The 21,086-nt window shown below is 30.7% G+C and overlaps 1 protein-coding gene across 2 annotated transcripts in view; it reads right to left on the bottom strand.

The window, feature by feature from the left end:
- LOC129963564 (microsomal triglyceride transfer protein large subunit-like) overlaps positions 1–3,331 on the bottom strand; it is a 68,076-nt gene extending 64,745 nt beyond the window's left edge. Inside the window, exon 1 of one of the 2 annotated variants that reach the window (XM_056078028.1) lies at positions 2,902–3,331. In XM_056078028.1, coding sequence (XP_055934003.1) covers positions 2,902–2,941 — 40 coding nt within the window. In that variant the 5' untranslated portion in view covers positions 2,942–3,331. The remainder of the gene's footprint in view (positions 1–2,901) is intronic. The other variant, XM_056078034.1, reaches the window with a different exon arrangement.
- Between the last annotated feature and the right edge of the window lie 17,755 nt (positions 3,332–21,086).

Here is a 21,086-nt window from a genome sequence, read left to right on the forward strand (position 1 = left end):
AATTTGCATATAGTTGAAAAATAAGCACATGCCATTCAGGTATTTAATTGGTATTTTAAAATGATTTTTCTTTTACCACTTATCTAGCACTATCTAGTTTTAAGGTACCTTAGAGAATTGCTTCAAATTTTACATCTGAAATATTGGATTCCAAAATTAAATAGGCGTAAAGCTCTTGATTTTTATTAACTAGACATGGGATTACTCCGATATCAATGGCCATCACATAATAAAATGCCGTAATTTCTTTCTAGACGCGAGAATTCCGTTTAAGTAGAAGTAACTCAGGCCGAAATCATTTACTTCCTCTCATCTTGTGTTCGAGTTCGTGATGCAATGCCTTCAAGGTGCAAACTGAAAAATATACCAGTAAACTCGTGTTAACACATTGCGTACGGCGCTCAGCGCTCTCCCAAGGCTCGCACATTTTAGAACACTTGGCAAGCAATAGGATTGCATATATGCACATTTTTAATTTGCACTTGGTATTATATTTACATAAAATATTCTTAAATATTACTATATATTTTATACATGTATTTATTATAAAAGATTTTTTTTTAACATTTTAACTATTATTTATTTCACAGACTTAAATAATGCTTTAGAGTGTGATATTCGGTAAAGCGTATTCCCTTGTGCAATGGTATTCGGCGATTCTTCAAGATCGTGCCAATTTGCAATGTTTTAAGACATTAAGGACCGCTCATGAGTGTTTCGCGTCCCTTCTGTTACGGATCGCTCACGAGTTTTCTCGTGTAACGTGTCCCTTCTGTCATTGCTTCATAACTAATGATTTTAGAATGTACAAGTTTGCCAAATACGTGCTGCCTCAGGCGTATGTCTTACAGATTTCTTTACGATCCTTCATGTGTTAAATATTTGCCTCTGGTTGGTTTTGCATCGATTTAACAGAAAAAGCATGAAAACGAGATATCTAGTGAGCCGGCCACAACGTTCGGCTTGCTAAAAACGAGAAATCTCGTGACCCGTATGCAATGTGTTAACTCATTCTTGATTGGAGTTTAAAGATAGATGATAATAGGATTGAAAAATTAGCTTGAAATGTTGGGTAGACAATGTATTTCTTGAAAGTGCTAAAACGGGAAATTCTGCAAATTTGAAGGTCAAATATATTTAAAATATTGAGAATAAAAACTGAAAAATAATGTATAACGATTCATTTTTTTTACAAAAAAAATTATTCAAAATATGAAAAGAAAACTGGACAGTAAAAGAAAAAAAAAAAAAAAACGTATACGGATTTTTTTTTTTTTTCTTTTACATTTTATTTTGCATGATTATGTGGCTTTCATATTTTATTAAATGAATAAATTTTTCATCTCGAAAAAAGAAAAATATAGAAGATACTCTTTGTAAATTTTCATTGCAAATTGAAATATCGCGAAATGTTTATCATCATGTATTACTATTATGTATCATGTAAGTATTATTATGCATCATTATAATTAAAACAATGATTTTAAAGTAAATCAAAACGACAATTTGGAAAAAAATAGGATATCCATTTACAAACATGCTTTTTGGAAATAATTGAAATGAAACAATTCTTTTATTTATACATTGTAATATAATGAATCTACGAAACTGATCAATGGATTTTTTACAATTTTTATTCTTAAACATCTTATTAATAAATGTATATTACTATTTATTTGCAGAAGATAAATCCTGGTAGTTTTTATTTTGAAAAAAAAAAAGAAAATACTTTTATACAATAAAATATATTACTTTTTCTATCCGGAAACGGTTTCTGATTACCCATATACATATCCTTTACCAGCCTTAATGACCGATATTTCTGTCAAGAGGATTAATAACATATTTCGCAACTGGTGAAATGTGTGTTATTAATCTCCTGCTACATGCATAGTGATTTACCACATTTATGAGACGGCAAATTAACAAGAGTCAAGAAAATGCAAATTGAAATGACGGAATATCTGAAACAGGTTTAAGTTTTAAAACACTTCTTGAGTAAATAAAAAAAAAAATTACCGTATTTATTCAACTGACTACAAGGCAGTAGAATGTAACAAGTATAACATAACGAAACTTGTATTTTTTTATTGATAAAAATTGATTTTTTAATAATTCTTTTTTTAGAAATTATTTTGACACATTTTTAAAAATATATATTCACTTATAAAGAAATTATCTAACACTTTTCTCAATTTGTTTAACATTTTTTTTCAAAAGATATCAGAAAGAAAATACTCCTTATTTCCAAATTGATACAAATAAACAGTTTTTTTATATCTTAGTCAATAAATTAATCTTATAGATGAGATTCATTTGCATCTTACTAGAGCTTTTATAAACCCAGTTTTTTTTTCTCTAAATACTATGATTCTAATACTATCGACATCTGATGCAAAATTATTTGAAATGATTGATTTTATTATTTAATTTTCTTAATTTAAAGAATAGAGAATAAATAATTTTGTAGTATAATTAGCATTTAAAATTTACACGAATATTAAATTATAATTTTATTCCAATATTTTATTATTTATTTCATCCTTTTAACTTAAATGCTTATAAAAATAATGTAAAATGTCATTTTAAAATGGATTACAGACTTATTAATAAACAATTCTTGAGCACTTCATTAGCATTATATACATATTAACTCTCTAGCGAAGAAAAGAAGAGCATTTCTATTTACACGCACGTTGCAATTTTAGAAAAACTCGTTTAAATCTTTATATAACATCAAAATTGGCAATATTATATGGAGTAATAAATCCACAATTTTTAAATGACCCGTCACATATAAATATATTATACTGCAAGAATAAAAATTTATTCGAAGCAATGTTTAAAACATTGGTAGAATCAAGCATGCTTAACTCTTCGAATCTATGAAATTTTACTTACCGACGACAGTCAGTATGAGGATAAATCCGTACCCTGCCATGATCCTTTCCGGCAAAGTATTAACCCAATCCACCCCGAGACACGTCGACTGTCGAAGAAGTCCACGTCAGGCCTCCGAAAGTTGATAAATCTCAATCTTCGAGTCCGCTCCGGCCTTATCGCCCACAACCTATGACCCAACTTCACTAATCTGATCCTCTTCCATACTCAAACCACTGCACAAAAATTCGCCGGCCTTCTTAACATGACGTGTCGTTTCTGTCCCAATCTCGGCGGCACGCATCCCATTTGAATATCCCTCTATTCGTTCACCTGTAGGAAAACTTTCCATGCAATATGCCTTTAATCCCCACAAGATCGTGTGAAACAGAGTTAATGTAAACACAGATAAGAGATGGGCGCTTGCGAGCCATGAATGACTTTCCGACCGTTTGGGTGGTTTCTTTTTTTGCTCGACTGCGATTTTTTTTCCTTCGCACTTTGTGGCTTTTATTTTTCGTTGTCGTTGCGTTGGAAACTTCCGGTAAACGTTTAGAGAATACAGCGGTAAAAATTGTAGTAGGCAGTAAATGCACTTAAAACTCCACCCTGCTTTGCTCGGATTGCTGCACGTGCTTTGGATTGTCACTCTTCTGCTCCGCGCCTTCTCTTCGTAACCACAGGTCCTTATTTATTACAGCTCTCTTTAAATAATTTGTTTCTGAACTTATCTGCCAAGTAATGCTACTCGAAAAAATTAAATTAAAATATTGTATTATCGATTCTAGAAATATTAAAATGGCATATTTCATGAAGAATTCGTAAATTCATAAAGTTTTAAATGAGTGGCACATTAAGAAATAAGGGGAAAATGTATTACAAATTTCAGTCGTTTTCAAATCTGAAATATGTCATGTTAAACAAAAATACTTAGTAATAAATTCATTTATTTGTTCACTTTTTAACCGACGAGTATTCTGATGATGATTAGGTGTGTGCCAAAAATGGCTTTATATAAGCAAAAAGCTCATAATTAAAATAAAAAAATAGAATTGAAATAGCTATCAAAGGACTGACTATTCTTAAAAAAAAAATACCTTTCATATGTGCACTAGATGCAAAAGAAACTAAAGTCAGTCAAAGAAAAAAAAAGAAAGGAAGGAAAAAGAAAACGGAACAAAAAATAAAGAGACAGACTTAAAAAGAAAAAGTGAAGAATGTCTAAATGGTTCAAGCAGAAGAGCCTACATAATATTGCATAGTAAGAATATCATTGAAATGTAATTAGTAAATAATAAAATTTATCAAAAGGTAGTTTAACGTTGAAAACCGAAAAATAAAAGTAAAATTTTAAAAAAATTAGAGCAATGTAAAAATATAATAATAAATATAAAAAAATAAAAATATATAAATAACTAAATGAAAAATAAGTAAATAAACGAAAAAATAAAAAAACTGGAAAAATAAATATGTACATTAGCTCAGTCTATGATAGATTCCATGATCAGGAACAAAAGGCTAGATAAAGAGTTCTTTTTTCGTTCTTTTTTTTTTCACTTATACTCACAAGATACTGTCCGTTTTTAACAGTGCTTGGCTTTCACTATGCATACTTGGAAAGGTTCAGGCAATGGTAAAGTCCCATTTAAAACTTGCAACTGTTAAAAAAAAACGTGAATGCTTGAAGTACCAAGAGGAATGCAAAATTGCTTTACCAAAAGGTATAAGTGACAAAAAGTCTCTTTTTTTTTTTTTTTTTCCTTTTCTTTGTAGTAAAATAACATATGGCTCCAAAAGTCCTAACCTTCTAATTTGATGACGTACCTTATTTGATGCGTTTATTGTTATTTCAGTTTGTATAAGGATGTCGAGCGCACTTATAATACTTGAGAAGTAAAAGGGATTTTGTCTTTTAATTCAATTGCTGATTTAACTTTACTACGAATTTAAAAACAAAAACAAAAATTCTAGAATTTCATGCACGAATCATTGTTTGCGAAGAGGTACAAAATTAGGCTTAACGAGGTTGCTTTTTCTTCGCATATTGGAAATATTTCATTGTGAAGTAAACATTTATGAAAAATTTGAAGCAATAAAAAATTACTTCGTTCTTTAGTACTTCAAATTTTAGTTTTGAAGTAATAACACATGGTTTAACTTCAAGAGCAATTACAGATTTTTTTTTTTTATAATTTACCATTTTTCACTTAACACTGTGGATCATCCTTGTAATATAGTTTGTTATATCAAAAAGAATGATCACTATTAATTTAAAGCTTCATTCCTTTTTGCTCATATCCATAATACAGCAACATGAGCACGAATTGGAATTGAATATATATACCAAATATAGTTTTCCATTTAAAGATAGTTCTTGCAATTATATTCGATGAAAATGGAAAGTAATATATTAGATGTAAAAATATGACACTGTGTCACTCTGAAAATGTAAGTATTTATTATTGCGAGAAAATAATATTTAACTAGATTACGCAAATGTTTTAATGTGATAAATGTTATTATTCTTTATATGAGACAAAATTAGTAAAATATAGTATACTAATCGGAAAAAAAACTGTATGTTAGCATACCAATAAAAATCTCATTCGTTATCCATGTTGTAAAGTTCTGAAGAAAAGCATATTGAAAGATAGATTGAAAGATAAGCACGGATTCGATAAAAACTGTAGATTTCAATCGTACTGCATCTTCTTCTATCGAATGAAATGAATGTTATCTTGCATTCTTAACATTCTGCCGTATTACTCACTTTTTCCTTTGCATTCTTCCAGCGTGTCTTTATCACATTATATCCTCTTTTTAACTTTTCAAATAAGATAAAAGTTTTAATATTTTTCTTTAGAAATTGTTATTTATCAAATCAAACCGATGCTAAAGAAAATTCAAATGACGATTAATCATTTCCAAAGTTTATAAATCGAATTTTAATGAAGAACTAAAACATTAATTATTTTACTGCTCTCTTTCGGTATGCTTACATTATCTTTGCTAATTCGATTCCCATTTTTCGGGTATTTAAAAAAGAATAATTATTTAAAACCGTTTACTAAAAGTCATTCATTGATTACAAGATAAATAACCAGCACAATTCGTTTCTATATTTTGAAAGTAGCTACTGCTTCTTCACATGTTGAATATTGTTTTTTGTTTGAGTTCAAATCATTTCTTAACAAACACAAGAATCAGAAAAGAATAAAAGAACTGAATTCTTTTTAAAACAAACTTCTTGAAAAGACATATTTCTAACAATGCCTGTAGGGTAACTTGACAGCCTTTTGTTTATCACAGTACAATTAGTTTTTCTTCGTTTACGATTATTTTTCTTCTATTTCCCAATTCAAAAACTTTATAAGTCCTTTATCTTGTTAAAAAAAATGAAGGAAATGTATGAAAGAATTCTAAAGTGGCTTTTAAAATTTATCTGCAATTAAAATAAAAAGAATGGCTTCGGCATCGAAGAGAGGAGTGGGGGGGGAATGTCTCAAACACGAACAAAAGCTCTCAAAAACGTGAAATAACAACAAGATTCAAGAGAGAGAAGAAAATAATAGAAGGGTGGAGTTTCTCAAAAAAAGGGGGGGGGGAGAAATAAAAAGAGCACCAAGTGCCGGCGATACTTTGATAAATTTAAGAGCAATGTCAAATGCAGATTTTTCTCAAGTCATCGCGTTTTCTTTCACAAATTGAAGTGGGCGCAAAAAGTGCATCCATTCCAAAAAGCTTACGAATGTAAACAAAAAAAAAAAAAAAGTTTCATCCGAGGAAAGCTTTTTTTTTATTATTTTGTTCTCCCTTTCGCGTTGTCTTCTTTTGAGAAAGAAACCTCCTCTTGTATGACTGTAATCCCTTCGGCTAGCCTTTGCTCCTTTGTCTGTCTGTCGCACTTTTCCTTTTTCTGAAAAGGATTTTTCTACGGCAAGTCCCCTGCAGCGCACGTTATAAAGAAGCGGCTTTGAAGTGTTTTCACGAAAGTTCACCGCGTAATTAGCTACGAGACACCGCTGGTTTTCCGGGAAAAGGACACAAGTGGTGAATATAACACTCAAAAGAAATTTTCTTTCGAGGACCGAGAATGTATAAGAAAAAAAAATGCCGAATACTTTGGGATGAAAAAGAAAAAGAGGAGGAAGAAAAAAAAATTATAAACTGTCGAACTTCTTTTGTGGAATACTTCAACATCCGACTTTTCCTACTCCTTTTTTATTTATTATTTAGCCAATAATCCTGCTTCGTTGCTGAAAAATAGCACCGCGGTCTCTTGTAGTGTGCGGGCATGGAGGTTCTCTCCATCCCACCCTATTTATTGGAGTTGTTCACGGACAGCTGTTGGTGTTAGGTGCTCCAGTAACCATAGCAACCCATTGCGATCCTTCATTTGTGGCGAGTGCCGCCGACCAGCAGAAAAGGCCTCGAAACTTCAATCGGAAATCTGTGTGGAAAAGTCGAGGCAGGCATTGATTCCTTGTCCTGTTTTGCGTTCCCCTAGAGGGAGGAAGAGAGGAAGAATCCGGTTGCCGGATAATTGAGGTCCGGACCTTGTCATTCTTCCGGATTAGTGTCCTCTTTTGCACGGAGAGGATGCTATTCATTGATTGTCGCTCTCTTTTTGCTCCCGTGTCAAAGCTGTTTTCGGGGGACGCTGTTAACTGGAGAGAGATCAAACCCAGCCGTTTTGATCCCAACAGCAAAGATCTCTCGAAATGGAAAAGTAATTGAAAGGAGATGCCACGGAAGGTTTCTCTTTCTGCATCGAGGATCAAATAGCTTCCAGTTTTCCGATACTCGCCTTTTTCCTTCTGTGTTTGAGCAGTCTTTGTTTCAAGAGTTAAGTCGGCGGACTGTGAACAATGCAAGAAGCGCGTCATCAGGTCTCTTTTAAATCTTTTTCGCTGAGAAGATGAATCGGTAAAATAATTTTTCGTTAGATGAACGTTCTGGACATTCTTTTAAACAAAAAAATGTAGTCAGATTTTTCTTATAAAAGTATGTTTTATTCCTTTAATCTTTTTAAAAAACAAAAGTGGAATAAAAATTTTCAAGCAGTTTCAAATTATTTTGAATCGCTAAATGTGACATACAAATAGTAAAAATTTAAATCAGGAATAATTGAGAGCTGTAGAATTCAACGAATTGCTTTCTAATATACTATCTAAACTTAATATGGGGATCCTAAATCTCAATTTTGTTAAGTTTAGAAAATTCAATAAGAATGAGAAACACAGAAATTTAGAAAGAAAAGAAAAAGATTATTTGGAAATTTTTCGAAAAAATTGCTTGACTACCAAATTGCTATTTCATTTCCAGCAACAAATGTAGTATTGATATTTACTCCGTTTTTTTTATTATTATTTATCTCTTAATTTTGACTATGTTAATGTCATTTAGAGTGTAACATTCATGATATCCTTCATCGCTGTATAAATCCCTCCCCCCTCCTTTATGTTCCTTTATGCTGGAATTTCCTGAACTTGGAGGTTCAATAAGTTCTCTAAAACTAAAACATTGAGATGGCTTTTATGGGCACTGATTGAATGAACGATCAACTAAAGATTTTAAATCATAAGAATCACATTATAAATTTTGCATCTATTTTTCAAAATATTTCGATAAATATATACTAATAATGCCTATGAGAAAACAGTCATGCAATTATAATCATGATACAGTCTTATATACAAAATGCTAACATACGTGACACAAAAATCGTCTTTATTATTTATTGTCGGATGGCAACAACCAAATGTTAACAGAGTGTTAAACAAACATTTCAGACTGCTTCAATGAACGTTTTTACAACTGCATTTAACCCTTAACTGGGGAGGTGAAATTTTAGAACTTAACTGGGGAGGGGCGGTCTACGAGACCGCATTTCATTTACACTTAAATTAAATTTTTTAATGAATGTATTAGTATGAAAAACTGCCAATATATTTTGCAGATATTTTTCTTGATATAACATCATGTTTTAGAAATTTTCCGAAATATATTATCATTGAAAAAAGCAAATGCATTGGAACATACATTTTCTTCTCAAATGACATGTTGCAATAAATAATATTCTTGAAAAAGCATATTACTTTTTACTTTTTAAATCATATTTATTTTCACAGTATATGAAGGTATATATAATGTAATGTAAAATTCAACAATTATATGAAAAATAAAAAAAATGACAATGGGTAAAATTGGCCCTTTTTTTATCTGCTTGTAGGACTTTCATAACACGGTTTTCTAGGGCATTTTAAATATACAGGTTAAGAACTAGTATAAAAATCAACCTATAAATTCTATATATCTCTTGGCATATTAATATATTTTATAAATTTTTCTAAATGCATTACCACTAGAAAAATTACCTATGTTTGAACATACATATCAAAATCAGTTGAATGCAAACTTTCATCGAAAAACTCTTCTGTACAATTATCCTTATCACTAAAATCACTTTATGCTTCATTTAAAAGTATCTGAAGCACTGCTTCATTATAGGATCAGTAAACTGGATGATATTTCGGGGCCTAAATTTTAGCGCCAACTGTTAAGCCTTGTTTATCACTGGAACACTAACAGGGGGATGCGGTCTTAGAGACCGCGTTAAAAGAAATAACTGAATTATTTTAAAAAGCATCTGCTGAAAATCGGTTGAAAAAATGCAAGTGTATTCAGGGTCATAAAACAGGAAGCTACAGGGTTAATCCATTCAATTAAGCTAAAAATAGAATAGGGGTGACAGAAAATCCATCGCTAGCGGTCTCACAGACCGCACGCCCCCCCCCCAGTTAAGGGTTAACACTTCGCTTAGCTAGTTAAAGGAGTTTAAAAATATTTTTAGAAATTTACGAGTGTGGGCTAAAAACTCCATTCTCCAACAGTGAATAGAACATGCAAAAGAAATCGAGATGTTAGAAACAAACATCAAACAAAGTTTAATCGAGAGCGAAGATAGGTTTAACCGTAGCCAGATGGATAATCGCTATGACTTGCCAATGTAAACTGATGTTTATATCTTCTAAAATTATTATTTCACAAAAACTGGTATGAACAATATTTTTAAGTTAAAAAATTATATTTTTAATGATATCAATTAAAATTTAGAGCATTTTTTTTCTATATTTACATTTTTTTAAAAAAAATTTACTTCGGTTTTAGTCTGAAACAATGTTATAATGAAATTTAAACTCTTCCACAAAAATAATCAGTTGTATGTTTTTGCGAATGTTTCAATCAATATTAAAAAATTGTCTTCTTTGGCCATAACCTCCGAAGTAGGATATTCGTTTCTGTTTTTATTTCGTAGTATATACGTTTTTCAATTTAGACCTCCAAGAATTTGTAGTGGAATGATTCAATGAAACTAATGCCTTTCAATCGTGTCAAACAACATTGAAAATTTAAATGCTTTTAAAAATGCATTCGATATTAATCATTTTACTGCCTAAAAAGTCGATCATTTGAGCGATCAAGCTGCTCGCCGAAGACTACTAGCTGTGATTTAAATTTCATAAAATCGATTATATTGTAACAAACTGAAGGAGGGTCTGCCTAATAAAAAGTTTTTAGTAGATAAAGAGAAATTGAATTTTAACATTACGATTTAAGCCTATAATAGGAGCTTATTAAGATATTAATAATAGATAATAGCATTTCGACGTTATAATAAAAGGAAGAACTGTCCTCTCTTTGATGAGAAAGAATTGTTGACGAATAATTTTATAAAAGTACATTGAAAAAGCATGTTTGTTAATATTTACTAAAATCTTCTGATCATATTGTTCCCAGCAATATTCATAAAAGTATAACACTCTTTTGACCGAATAATCCTTGATCAATTTTTATTATTAAGAATCCAACAATTTTTTCCACGCAGTATTAAGTACTGCATAACAGTGCAACAAGTATTATTTGGAGACTGTAAAGGTTGATAGCAAAAAGTTAAACAAGTGATAATAGATTTTTGTATGTCCTCCATAGGACAAAAGTGTCGGTTACAAAACTTTTAAATTTATCTATGCCATATAAAGTTACACATCTCTATTTACTTCTATTTTTAAAGTTAGAGGGTCTAATCGCAAAGTTAGATGAAAGCATTTATTTCAGACACTCAAATATATGCAATACAAAAAAAACTATCGTATGTAAATATTCATCTATTAGTATATCATCCACCATCATGATTTCAAGGAAGTTAGCTAATCACGTATTATTTTGTTCACTTCCACTGGTTGACAGTTACAGTTTATAAAAAAGGTAAGAGAGGCATAAGAAGCTGAATATATATCTCAACGAAGTACTGAAATCACTAGAGAGAAAATGAAATGTTTGCTTGTATTTATATACTTTTGGAAAGAATGACATAGCGCAATAAAAAGGAACATTTGGATATGCAGACGTTTCATTCAATATGTAAACATACTGCTTTATAAATGTTGTCTTCCAAATTCTCGACTTCCTTCTAATAAGAGTGTTGACAGAAAGATTTATTGATTACGTACTACGGGAGAAATATGGAGATTGGGACGATCAACACGTGAAGCAAAAATTGACATTTCGGCTTATTTTGAAAGTTACTTTCATGTTAGTGTATGAGCAATCAATCCAGACTTCGGCATTCTAAAACCGAAAGTGTAGAGAATACTTGAAAGTAATAACTAGCATCCATACAGTATTTTTGGAGTTCATGGACTGATTCAAAAGTTGCATGAACAAATACACGATTGACGTCTAAAATTTTGCAACTGGAACTTGCCTTAAGTAAAATGGAATCTTTCTTTTCAAAGAAATGCTATTTTGACAGGTGTATGTCGCTTTCATTTAAATTGAAGCATGAATCTTGAAAATGATCACTTTCAGAGAGGTAAAAATCCATTATTTTTTACATGTTCATCATGAGCAGTAATTTTCTAGAAATGTGTTTTTTAGACTCTAGTTGACCCATTTAGTACAACAGTACGTTGAATGGTGATCTGATATATTCATTTCATTTTGATTGGCATTGTGTCTGAACTAAACGATGAATGAGTTTTCTCATCATACATATTTTAGAGCTTTGCCTGCAGAACGTGTACTGTACCCTGTTATTAAGTCCCTCTTTAGTCGCAGGTATGAACTTGATCTCAAATGTATAAGTATTGTTTAAAGAATCCTACTTAATATAGCTATCAAAGGTGTTTCTTTTGAACAAGTTATTAAACATTTTAATTAATATATTATGTGATCATTTTTTTAAAATTGAATTAAAGATAATATGTATTATTTTCTAATTCTTCCCTTTAAGTAATATTCATGATTTTAGTAATATATATTATCCCTGAAATTTATACCCTAATTCTTAATCAAACATCATGTCAGAGATATGGTAAAACGGCCTAAATCTATAAATTTGCGTTTTAATACCTCAGAACATTTTATAGATAAAATGTTAAAACTTTGCTTTTCTTATAAATGAGTGTAAAAAGGGCTTTTTTTTTTCATTTGCGCTTTTTTGCTGCGTGAGCCGAGTTAAAATTAAAATTTGTATCTCTACTTTTTTTCCTATAGAGAAGTCAGAAACTTTGCAATTGGAAGTAATTGCAATAGTTTCACAATTTGGGAATAAAACAAACGCTTGCTCCACATTTTGGGGATACCATGTGTGTGTGCGTGTGTGTGTGTGTGTGTGTAACACACACACTAACAGATAGATAGATAGACAGACAGATAGATAGATAGATATGAACAAATTTTTGAATTCAAAAAAAATTCTCGGAAATGCTTATAATTTTTTTTTTACTTAATTTGAATTTCGTAATTTGTTTTCCCTTCCAGATAAGAAATTATTTCACTTTTCTTCAGTCCGAAATGAATTTCGATTCGGAAATTTATAATTAAAATGAACGTATGTAAGAGAAGCACATAAAATGTTTATTCTTTTGCTCTTAAATCTTTTTTCGTTAGTTAGAAAAGGAAATTAAATATTTTAATCTATGCGTAACCTACATTATTAATTAAACTGTGATTATTGCTAACATGATCATTCAAGCTTATAGGTATAAATGGAAAAATTTTGCATATAAAGCAGTGCAAATTACAAAACTATCATTTTTTTAAATATCTTTTGTTTGAGATGATTGCATTCCTTTTATATAAAAATGTTACGAGTAAAAATCTAAAAAAAAAAAAAAAAAAAAAGCTCACATTTGTTCGTTAAACATTTTCTCTGCAATTTACTTAAAAGGCAAAAAATCTAATTATGGCAAATCCAACAAAATGCATCTAAGGTGGTTTAACAAAGAAATAAGCAGTAACAACGAAAAAAACAAATGAAATAGAAATAAGTCTAAGAGCACATGTGAGGCATTCGTCCAAGAACCACAAAGGAACGTGGGCCCTAAACGAATGCTGAAAGTTCCTCGGAATCGATTCCCTCGAGCGAGAGGGCATCAAATTAATTTAGCTCTGTCAATAAATTGAGGAAACGCTTAATTGGAAACCAGATCTCTGATGCCGGGCCGCAGATTTAATTTAGAGATTTTTACCTCTCCTCTACAACTCAACTCGGAAAACTTGCGTCTCCAGTTCTTGGAATGATGCGAATTCAAAAAAATTGATAAGATTTTGATCTATTATATAAAAATACATGTTTCGATAGTTTTTATATTCTCTATGGGAAATATATAAAAAAAATAGTACTGTAACTGTCAACAAAAAAAGAAGAATTCGAGATTTTGAAGGATTTCCCTATTTCAAACCTCTTCGAGTCCAAAAAGATATTTTTGGAATTAAATTGCCTTTTCACAGTCTGTCTGTCTGTGAACACGATAACATGAAAACACTTTGAATTAGTTGGATGAAGTTAAATACATGAATTTAACACTTGAGTGATTGAAATTTGCTTCATAGATTTGACATATAATGTATAGAATGTTTTTCAAATTTAAAATCAAATTTGTTGAAAAACTGACCGTCTGTCGATCTGCATTTTCGCATTCAACAACTCAAAAGCATGTCTGGTACTTTCTTATAAGCGATGCGCCAGCGATTAATCGCAATAAAATAGCCAACGATCACACGCCAGATTCATTAATATCTACTCCAAAAATGGATGTTTCGTAACTATTGTTTGCCGATGGCATGCTGATAATAATAAACAAGTACCACTTCTGTTTACTCTATTACGGAACACACAACTCTCTGCGAGATATAGAAAATAAATATATGACCAGTTCGTGGCATTCATGCCTTTTCCAATGGAAGAGGCATATTTTAAATTTAAATATGATTACTTCCTCGAACGATTCATTCATCCCACCAATTATTATATTTATTAGAATTTTATCTAATTAATTAAAATATTTGTAATTATTTTTTGCTCAACCTGTGCAAAAATTATACTCCATTTTGCAACAAACACTTATTGTATTTATATTGGAGCATCTCGGAGATTTCAAAATTTAAAAAAAAAATGCGCAGGAATCGAAAAAGGTTTAAACCACTATGACATACCATTTCTGTGAAATGATGACACTTTTTTTCAATCTAAAATGGTGAAACGCATAAATGTGTACCTCCCATATAGAAACATATCTGAATTAATATTATTAATAATTTGGAAAGTTTGGAAAAAATTATTGTTGAAAAATATAGACATATTATTTTCTTTTTCATTCATTCTCTTATTGGCCAACGCAAAAGTACTGCAACACTTTATAAGGATAAATTTGACAACACAAATAATGTAGGAAAATGATTCTGATTCTGCTGTCACAAATCCAAATTCTTAGCTTATATTCTAACTCAACGGCGGAGAATTCTGAAAATAGTCAACCGCTATATCGCATGATTGTATGACATTAACCTGTTCGTCGTCCTTAACGCGTCTAGCGCGTTCAAGTGAAACTTCTGCGAGCGGTCGCAACGCGCTTCAAGCGTTCCTCTGCATTTTAAAACTTTTAAACGTTTAAAACGCTTTGTAAATGTTTACTTGTTTGAGTTTTTATTTTTGTTTGCTCTAATGTGGCGAAAAACAGAGGACCACTGGGAAGAAATTTTCGCTGGCGGGAGAGGATAGCGAAAGGGTTAAAGATTACTTAATAAAATAAATGTGGGAAAATATCAACAGAAATTAAATTCATAGCACATTTTCTAAATACTAATACTTCTTCTGTTATCAAATCAAGCTTGAAAATATTGGTACATTTTCCGTCACCTGCGGAATGGGTTTCCGAATACTGGATGGGTTTTTTGCTCCAGGAAGCAGCATGTCTTACAACAAATACCCCCCCCCCAACCCATTTTGGGCTTTGCATCCGCCCGGGTAAGCTGAGTCGGTGAAGGTCTTCCCTACCTTTTTAGTAGATTGCTATCAAATAGCGAATCAAGCTGCGAAAAAAAAAACCATTTCAAGTTCAGCCACTTTTGTTCCCATAAACGTTCTTCAATAATGTTGCATCTCACAAACACCTCCAGATAATATACAATTTACAATATATAATTTAGTGAAATATATCCCTTTCGCGACTGGTATGTAAAATATGCATCACCTACGAACGTCTTTCATGGCCAAGCGTGCCACTCGTGCATTTCTGGAAATCGAAATAATGCGACGGTTGTTGAGACTCTACCTGAATTTCATTTCATTCAGTCGTTTCTCCGCTAATAAGATTCAAAGATGTGGGATCGTAATGTGAAATAATCCACTCGTTATTAATCTGACTCCATTTTATTATCTATATATATTACAATTCTATTTACATGCTATATTTATATTTAGTTGCCATATACAAAAACATACATTGGTTTCGCGCGCAGTTAATTCTGATTTTAGAGTTGTAAAAGCAAGTTATAGCTCTAGTATGATTAAAGTTAAAATTAGTTTTTAGCCAAAGGCGCTCGTAACAACGGTGATGTGTGCGTGCATTTTAAACTGGAAAAAGTTTTAAACGCCACTGGATGGCTCCCTGTGTTCCTTACTTTTGAAATAAATATAGTTTTAGTATCCTGACCCTCTGTTTGCTCCTATTCAGCCAAATGTTGTGGGGGGAGGGGAGGGGAGGGGGTATGTGTAATGTAAATAGACAGAGCTGGGTTGTGTAACTTTCTCCTTGATGGAATCAATCGCGTTTCTGATCTCCCTCCGAATTCTTTTTTTCGTTATTACTGTGGGACCGCAAGTAGTCTTTTTAGGTTTTACCGCCATTTTGTTGTATTTCGCGTAGCTTTCGGATACATTTCGCGTGTTTCTCGTTTTATTACAGAAAGCCTTGGTTTCGGTTTATTATGGTAAAAAACGCGATTTGTCAAAGGAAGAATGTGCTCGTATTATGAATGAACTAATAATCTAAAAAGGGAGCAAAATTGACAACGTTAGGACTTAATATGTTGAGATTTTTTTTTCAAAGTTAGTCTTAGCGACACAAAATACCCGTCCTGTGGTACGATTCTTTTCGAGTATGCTCCGTCCCGTGCGTGAATCTAGGATAGAGGCCTCTCTTCCCGAAAGTATATAGTGATATTCTTTACTAGATCGCACGCATGTTCATTTGATAAATTTTGTTTAGTTTCGAATATTAAAGTGCAAGTATATGCTTATTACACTCTAAAAATATTGCGATTACAAAATTCTTTTTATTTAGTTTAAGTAAAACTAATATTAGTGAATATAAATAAATATTAAAGTATCGTAGTTGAGCTATTGCAGCTTAGTTCGTTATGGAATTGGAAGGCACATGATTTCCTTATATGACCGAATTTAAATAAAAAAATTCTGGAATTTTATTAAAGTAGAATTGCAAAGTGCGGCATGTGATTAGCCCGGTAATAAAAATCTGCAATCATTTTCCTCTTGCCCACGAATTGAGCTCCTGTTACTTCTGATCGAGCCCCATCATCTCTTCTACCTTTGCTCTTTCAGTCTTGGAGACAGATGAAAACAAGGGCTTTGAAATCTAAGGCAGTGTCAGATATAAAGCAGAAATTTCCTAGTGCCAGATAAACCTACCCTGGTACTCACTTTGTTGAGGGCAAGAACCCGATACATTTACCCCTCCAGTCTCCTTTGACAAGCCTATTTAAGAAAAGATACTGGCAGTTGTCTCAAGTTCAATTTTATAAAGTTAAGTTTTGTTATATAAACGTTCCGATTGAAAGCAACACTAGGACTATTTGGGGACGGACTTCGTAAGTTTGAACAGCGGTCAGATGGCGGGGACGACATCTCGGCTGACGTAACTTACACAAAATGTTTTTGTTCTTCAGTCGATGAAATATTTCTTATGTCATTAAATATGCAACCCTTCCCATGAACTTATTTTAATGATTCTACATTTCCAATGAAGCAATTCGTGGGTCAATCCGAAGTTCACTTAGAGTGGGAGTTAATACAGAAGATAGCCATAACTAACAAAATGGCAGCGTTTTTATCTGAGATACAATATTTTCTTCATCTCTGAAGTTCGAAAAGAAATTTTATTGTTTTTAACAAATCTCAGAAATTCGAAAAGAAAGTTTATTGTTTTTAGCAAATAAATATTGATATCACTTAAGGTATCCGATTCATTTCGAAGACGAATTTTTTAAAAATGGTACATGAACATTTTTTATTTCACCAGATAGCTAAAATTGATTTCAAAGGTCACTTTTAGAATAAAAAAATACACTCGTTGTCTTTATTTTTTGAAAAAACTGATCCTTTAATGAAAATTTAGCAAAATTTTCAATGTTAGGAAAAATAGAGCGAGTTAAAATAGAATGAGAATATTTAGTTGTTAAATCACCCATATATAGCTCAAACAACATAAAATGTAAAGGACCACAATTTAAAAATTATTTTAATAAATAAAAAAAATTATGAGCATTTGAAGTTGCCGTTAATGATTTTTGTCAAAATTTGTCTATGTTTTGAACTTAAAGTGTCTGTAAAACATGTCTAAATAAAGTAACATGTAAACTAACTAAAGTAAAGTAACTGTAAACATGTATAAACATCAAATAAACATCTTAAAATCCGCTGGCCTATCACATCTTCAAAGGGTTGGATAATGCATAACAAATTTCATGAAATTTTATTGAATTGATTTTGAGATATCATGCTTTCCTTGAATCAATCACACTGAAATATTCAGAAAATGCGTTTCCTTGTACATTAGTTCATTCATATGCGCTGGAAACAATGTAGTTTTCATGCATTTTTAACACAAATATACATGAAAAATAAGCAAACTACATAGGTAGAGAGTTAATATAAACATATCAACAATTATTTTGGAGAATTTCATGGCAAAAAAAATGACTCATTTTCGGTTAAAAATGCCACTGTTTTCGATTTCATTTTTATTTGTTGTGTATTACTAAAACTATTGTAACTATAGTTCTATCTTACATATATTAAAAACGAAGTCTGTCTTAGAATATGCGAAGTTTGGATTTTATTTTCATAAAAAGAAATTTCAAATTTTTCCGGAAAAAGCATCTTTACAACCTGATTGGATACCTTAATTTACTAACATCTTTTCTTTATGAGTAGAAGAGAAAAATTTTATGAATTTAATTCAACTTTTTTACTTAATCTTCATTAATCATTTTTGTCAGTTAGAATTTTACTTCTAATACTTCTATGAGAAGTATTAATTCTATTTTACTTCTAATGAGAAGAGTTATATCTGATCCGATTGATTATATTAAAGAGACATAACATTATGATTACCCATCACTTTATCAGTTCATCTTTAGCTCAAACAACAATTTTACCATGGGTAGGCTTGCACTCTGTGAGTTTCTTTCTTGTATTTGTGGGAAATGCGATTTCTTGTATGCAATTGCGGGGAGTAGATTTATGTATGAACGATCATGCTTGGTTGATCGTTAATAATTTATTTAGTACTAGCCGCCTTTGGCGACCAGCCCATTCTCCAATCTTAATGCACTTTCAAATTTTCAACTAGATAGTTTATGTAACTTGTCTTTTAATAGTTTCCTTATCACAATGCTTTAAGCTTCAAATTTTGATAGTCATTTAATTCAATCATAATATTATAAATGCCTTAAGCCTTAATATACTAAATATTTCTCTAATTTTAAGTCAACTCACAGAAAATTTTAACTTTAATTTAAAGTGTAAATAATTAAATAGCAATTTTTTTAATATGAATATTGAGTCGTTCAGCATTAAATCTTATGTGTATTAAAGAGAAAATTTCATAATTTATGTAATATCTCAAGAATTATTCAACAAAAATTTCTCGGATCAATCATAAAATTCAGTTTTTAGTTTTACTTTCAAATGGATTGAATTGATGTGAATTATAATATTTTATTTTTTTTCGGTGTATTAATATATTTTTAAAATTATGAAGCCTAAATTTTATATAGTCCTCTGATCCTAAGGAATCATTCAGCGAAAATATTCTTGACACTTCGATTTTTAAATAAATAAATGAACATTTCTATCTTCTGCTATAAAATCGGATCGATTTATGAAGTTTTGAATAGAATAGCTTAGAACAATGAGCATTTTCATAATCTTAGGTAAATCAGTCTTGAGAACTCTGGGTATCAACTTTGAAACGATCGATGAAGCGGTCTAAAATCGTCCGTTTTTATTGAAATTAAAGTGAATTTTCATAAATCAGTCAGTTTTAGTGACTGATGTAATTGATTGGAATGCAACTCTTTTTATTTAAAATATTAGTCTCTGAAGAATATTTTGTTCAATATGATTCACAGAGCAGAGGCACCAGGTAAAAGACATTCGCAAGTTATTTTAATATTTATCGACTCAAGTTACATATAATGTAATTATTTACTTCATTTAGAACCATTTTTAACACATGTATTTCTATTATTAAAAGATTACAAATAAGGCGTTGCGCCTTGAATTTTAAGGATATATATTAAATCACATGTACCTTAAATAAAGCTGATTTATTGAATTAAGAATTTAGATATTGTAAAAGATCGTAGGAAACTTTGTCTTGTATTTATTTTTTAGGAAATATTATATTTCTAATTTATTTCATTTTATACAGACACGTGTTGAAGATTGCACTTTTCTGGGTTTACAATAATATTTCACTTATTTTTAAATTTAAACTTTTGTCAATTTCATCACCACTCGTGGATAAAAGCAAATTTTTACCCATGCATACGTTGAAAAAAAGGAATCTAACATATAGGTTAAAACATTGGTGACAATAAAAAGATAATTTTTTGAACTTTAACTTGATATAAAAATCATTTTTCTGCAGTAATATTTTTGAAAGTTATCGCGAAAAAACGCAGAAATTTCATTTCATTTTTAATTAATTAATATTCTAATTAAAACTTCAAAAAGATCGCACCAAAGTGTACATTGACTTCTAAGGTATACATGTGCCAAATTTGGTAGCTGTAGGTCGAATGATCTGGTATGTAAAGAGCCAACATAGACACACACATGCATCTTTATTACAAGTATAAATTTTGATATAAATATAGATTATTTATTTTCCCTAAGATCAGTACGAAATTTACGAATTAAACATTTTAGGTTCAGTTATTTGCACATTAAAGGTCCAACGATTTGATTTAAAATACCTTTTTTCAGATGAATGTTCACTTCAGTTGCTTTATCTGAAATTGTCTACTGTTTATGCGTCCAAAAAATTCAAAATGGATTTTTTTTTAAGTATGCGAAGAAGGGGGGGGATTAAAAAAAATGTAAGGCATGAAAAAAAAAAAGAAAAATGCACAAATTTAACATTGAATGAGGAGAAAGAATTTCATGATAATGGTCCATTTCTTTTTATCTTCGACTGTGAGATCAAAGTGGATAACTTGTACATAGTAAACTATGTATGCTTTAAATAAAACTGAATTCATTATATAGCTGTTTTAAGGGCCACAGAAAACTTTTCTTCGCATTCATTTCTTTTTTAAAAAATATCACACTTCAGATTTATCCCATTTCATATAGACACGTGCTGGAAATTAAACTTTTCACTGTTTAATTTTCAGCAATATTTAACTTATTTTTTAATTTCAGCTTGTGTCAATTTGATGGCAACACGTTGATAAAAGCTTATTTTTTACAATGCGCAGGTAATGTGCTTGTGCAGTTTAAATTTTATTTTTATTTTGTGCAAAAATAAATGATGAGAAATATTATTAATGTAATATCGTAAAAGATCGTAGAATAATTTATCTTGCATTTTTTTAAAAAATATATTATTTTT

This window comes from Argiope bruennichi, chromosome 1, assembly GCF_947563725.1.
Source record: "Argiope bruennichi chromosome 1, qqArgBrue1.1, whole genome shotgun sequence".
In the NCBI taxonomy this organism is placed as follows: Eukaryota; Metazoa; Arthropoda; class Arachnida; order Araneae; family Araneidae; genus Argiope; species Argiope bruennichi.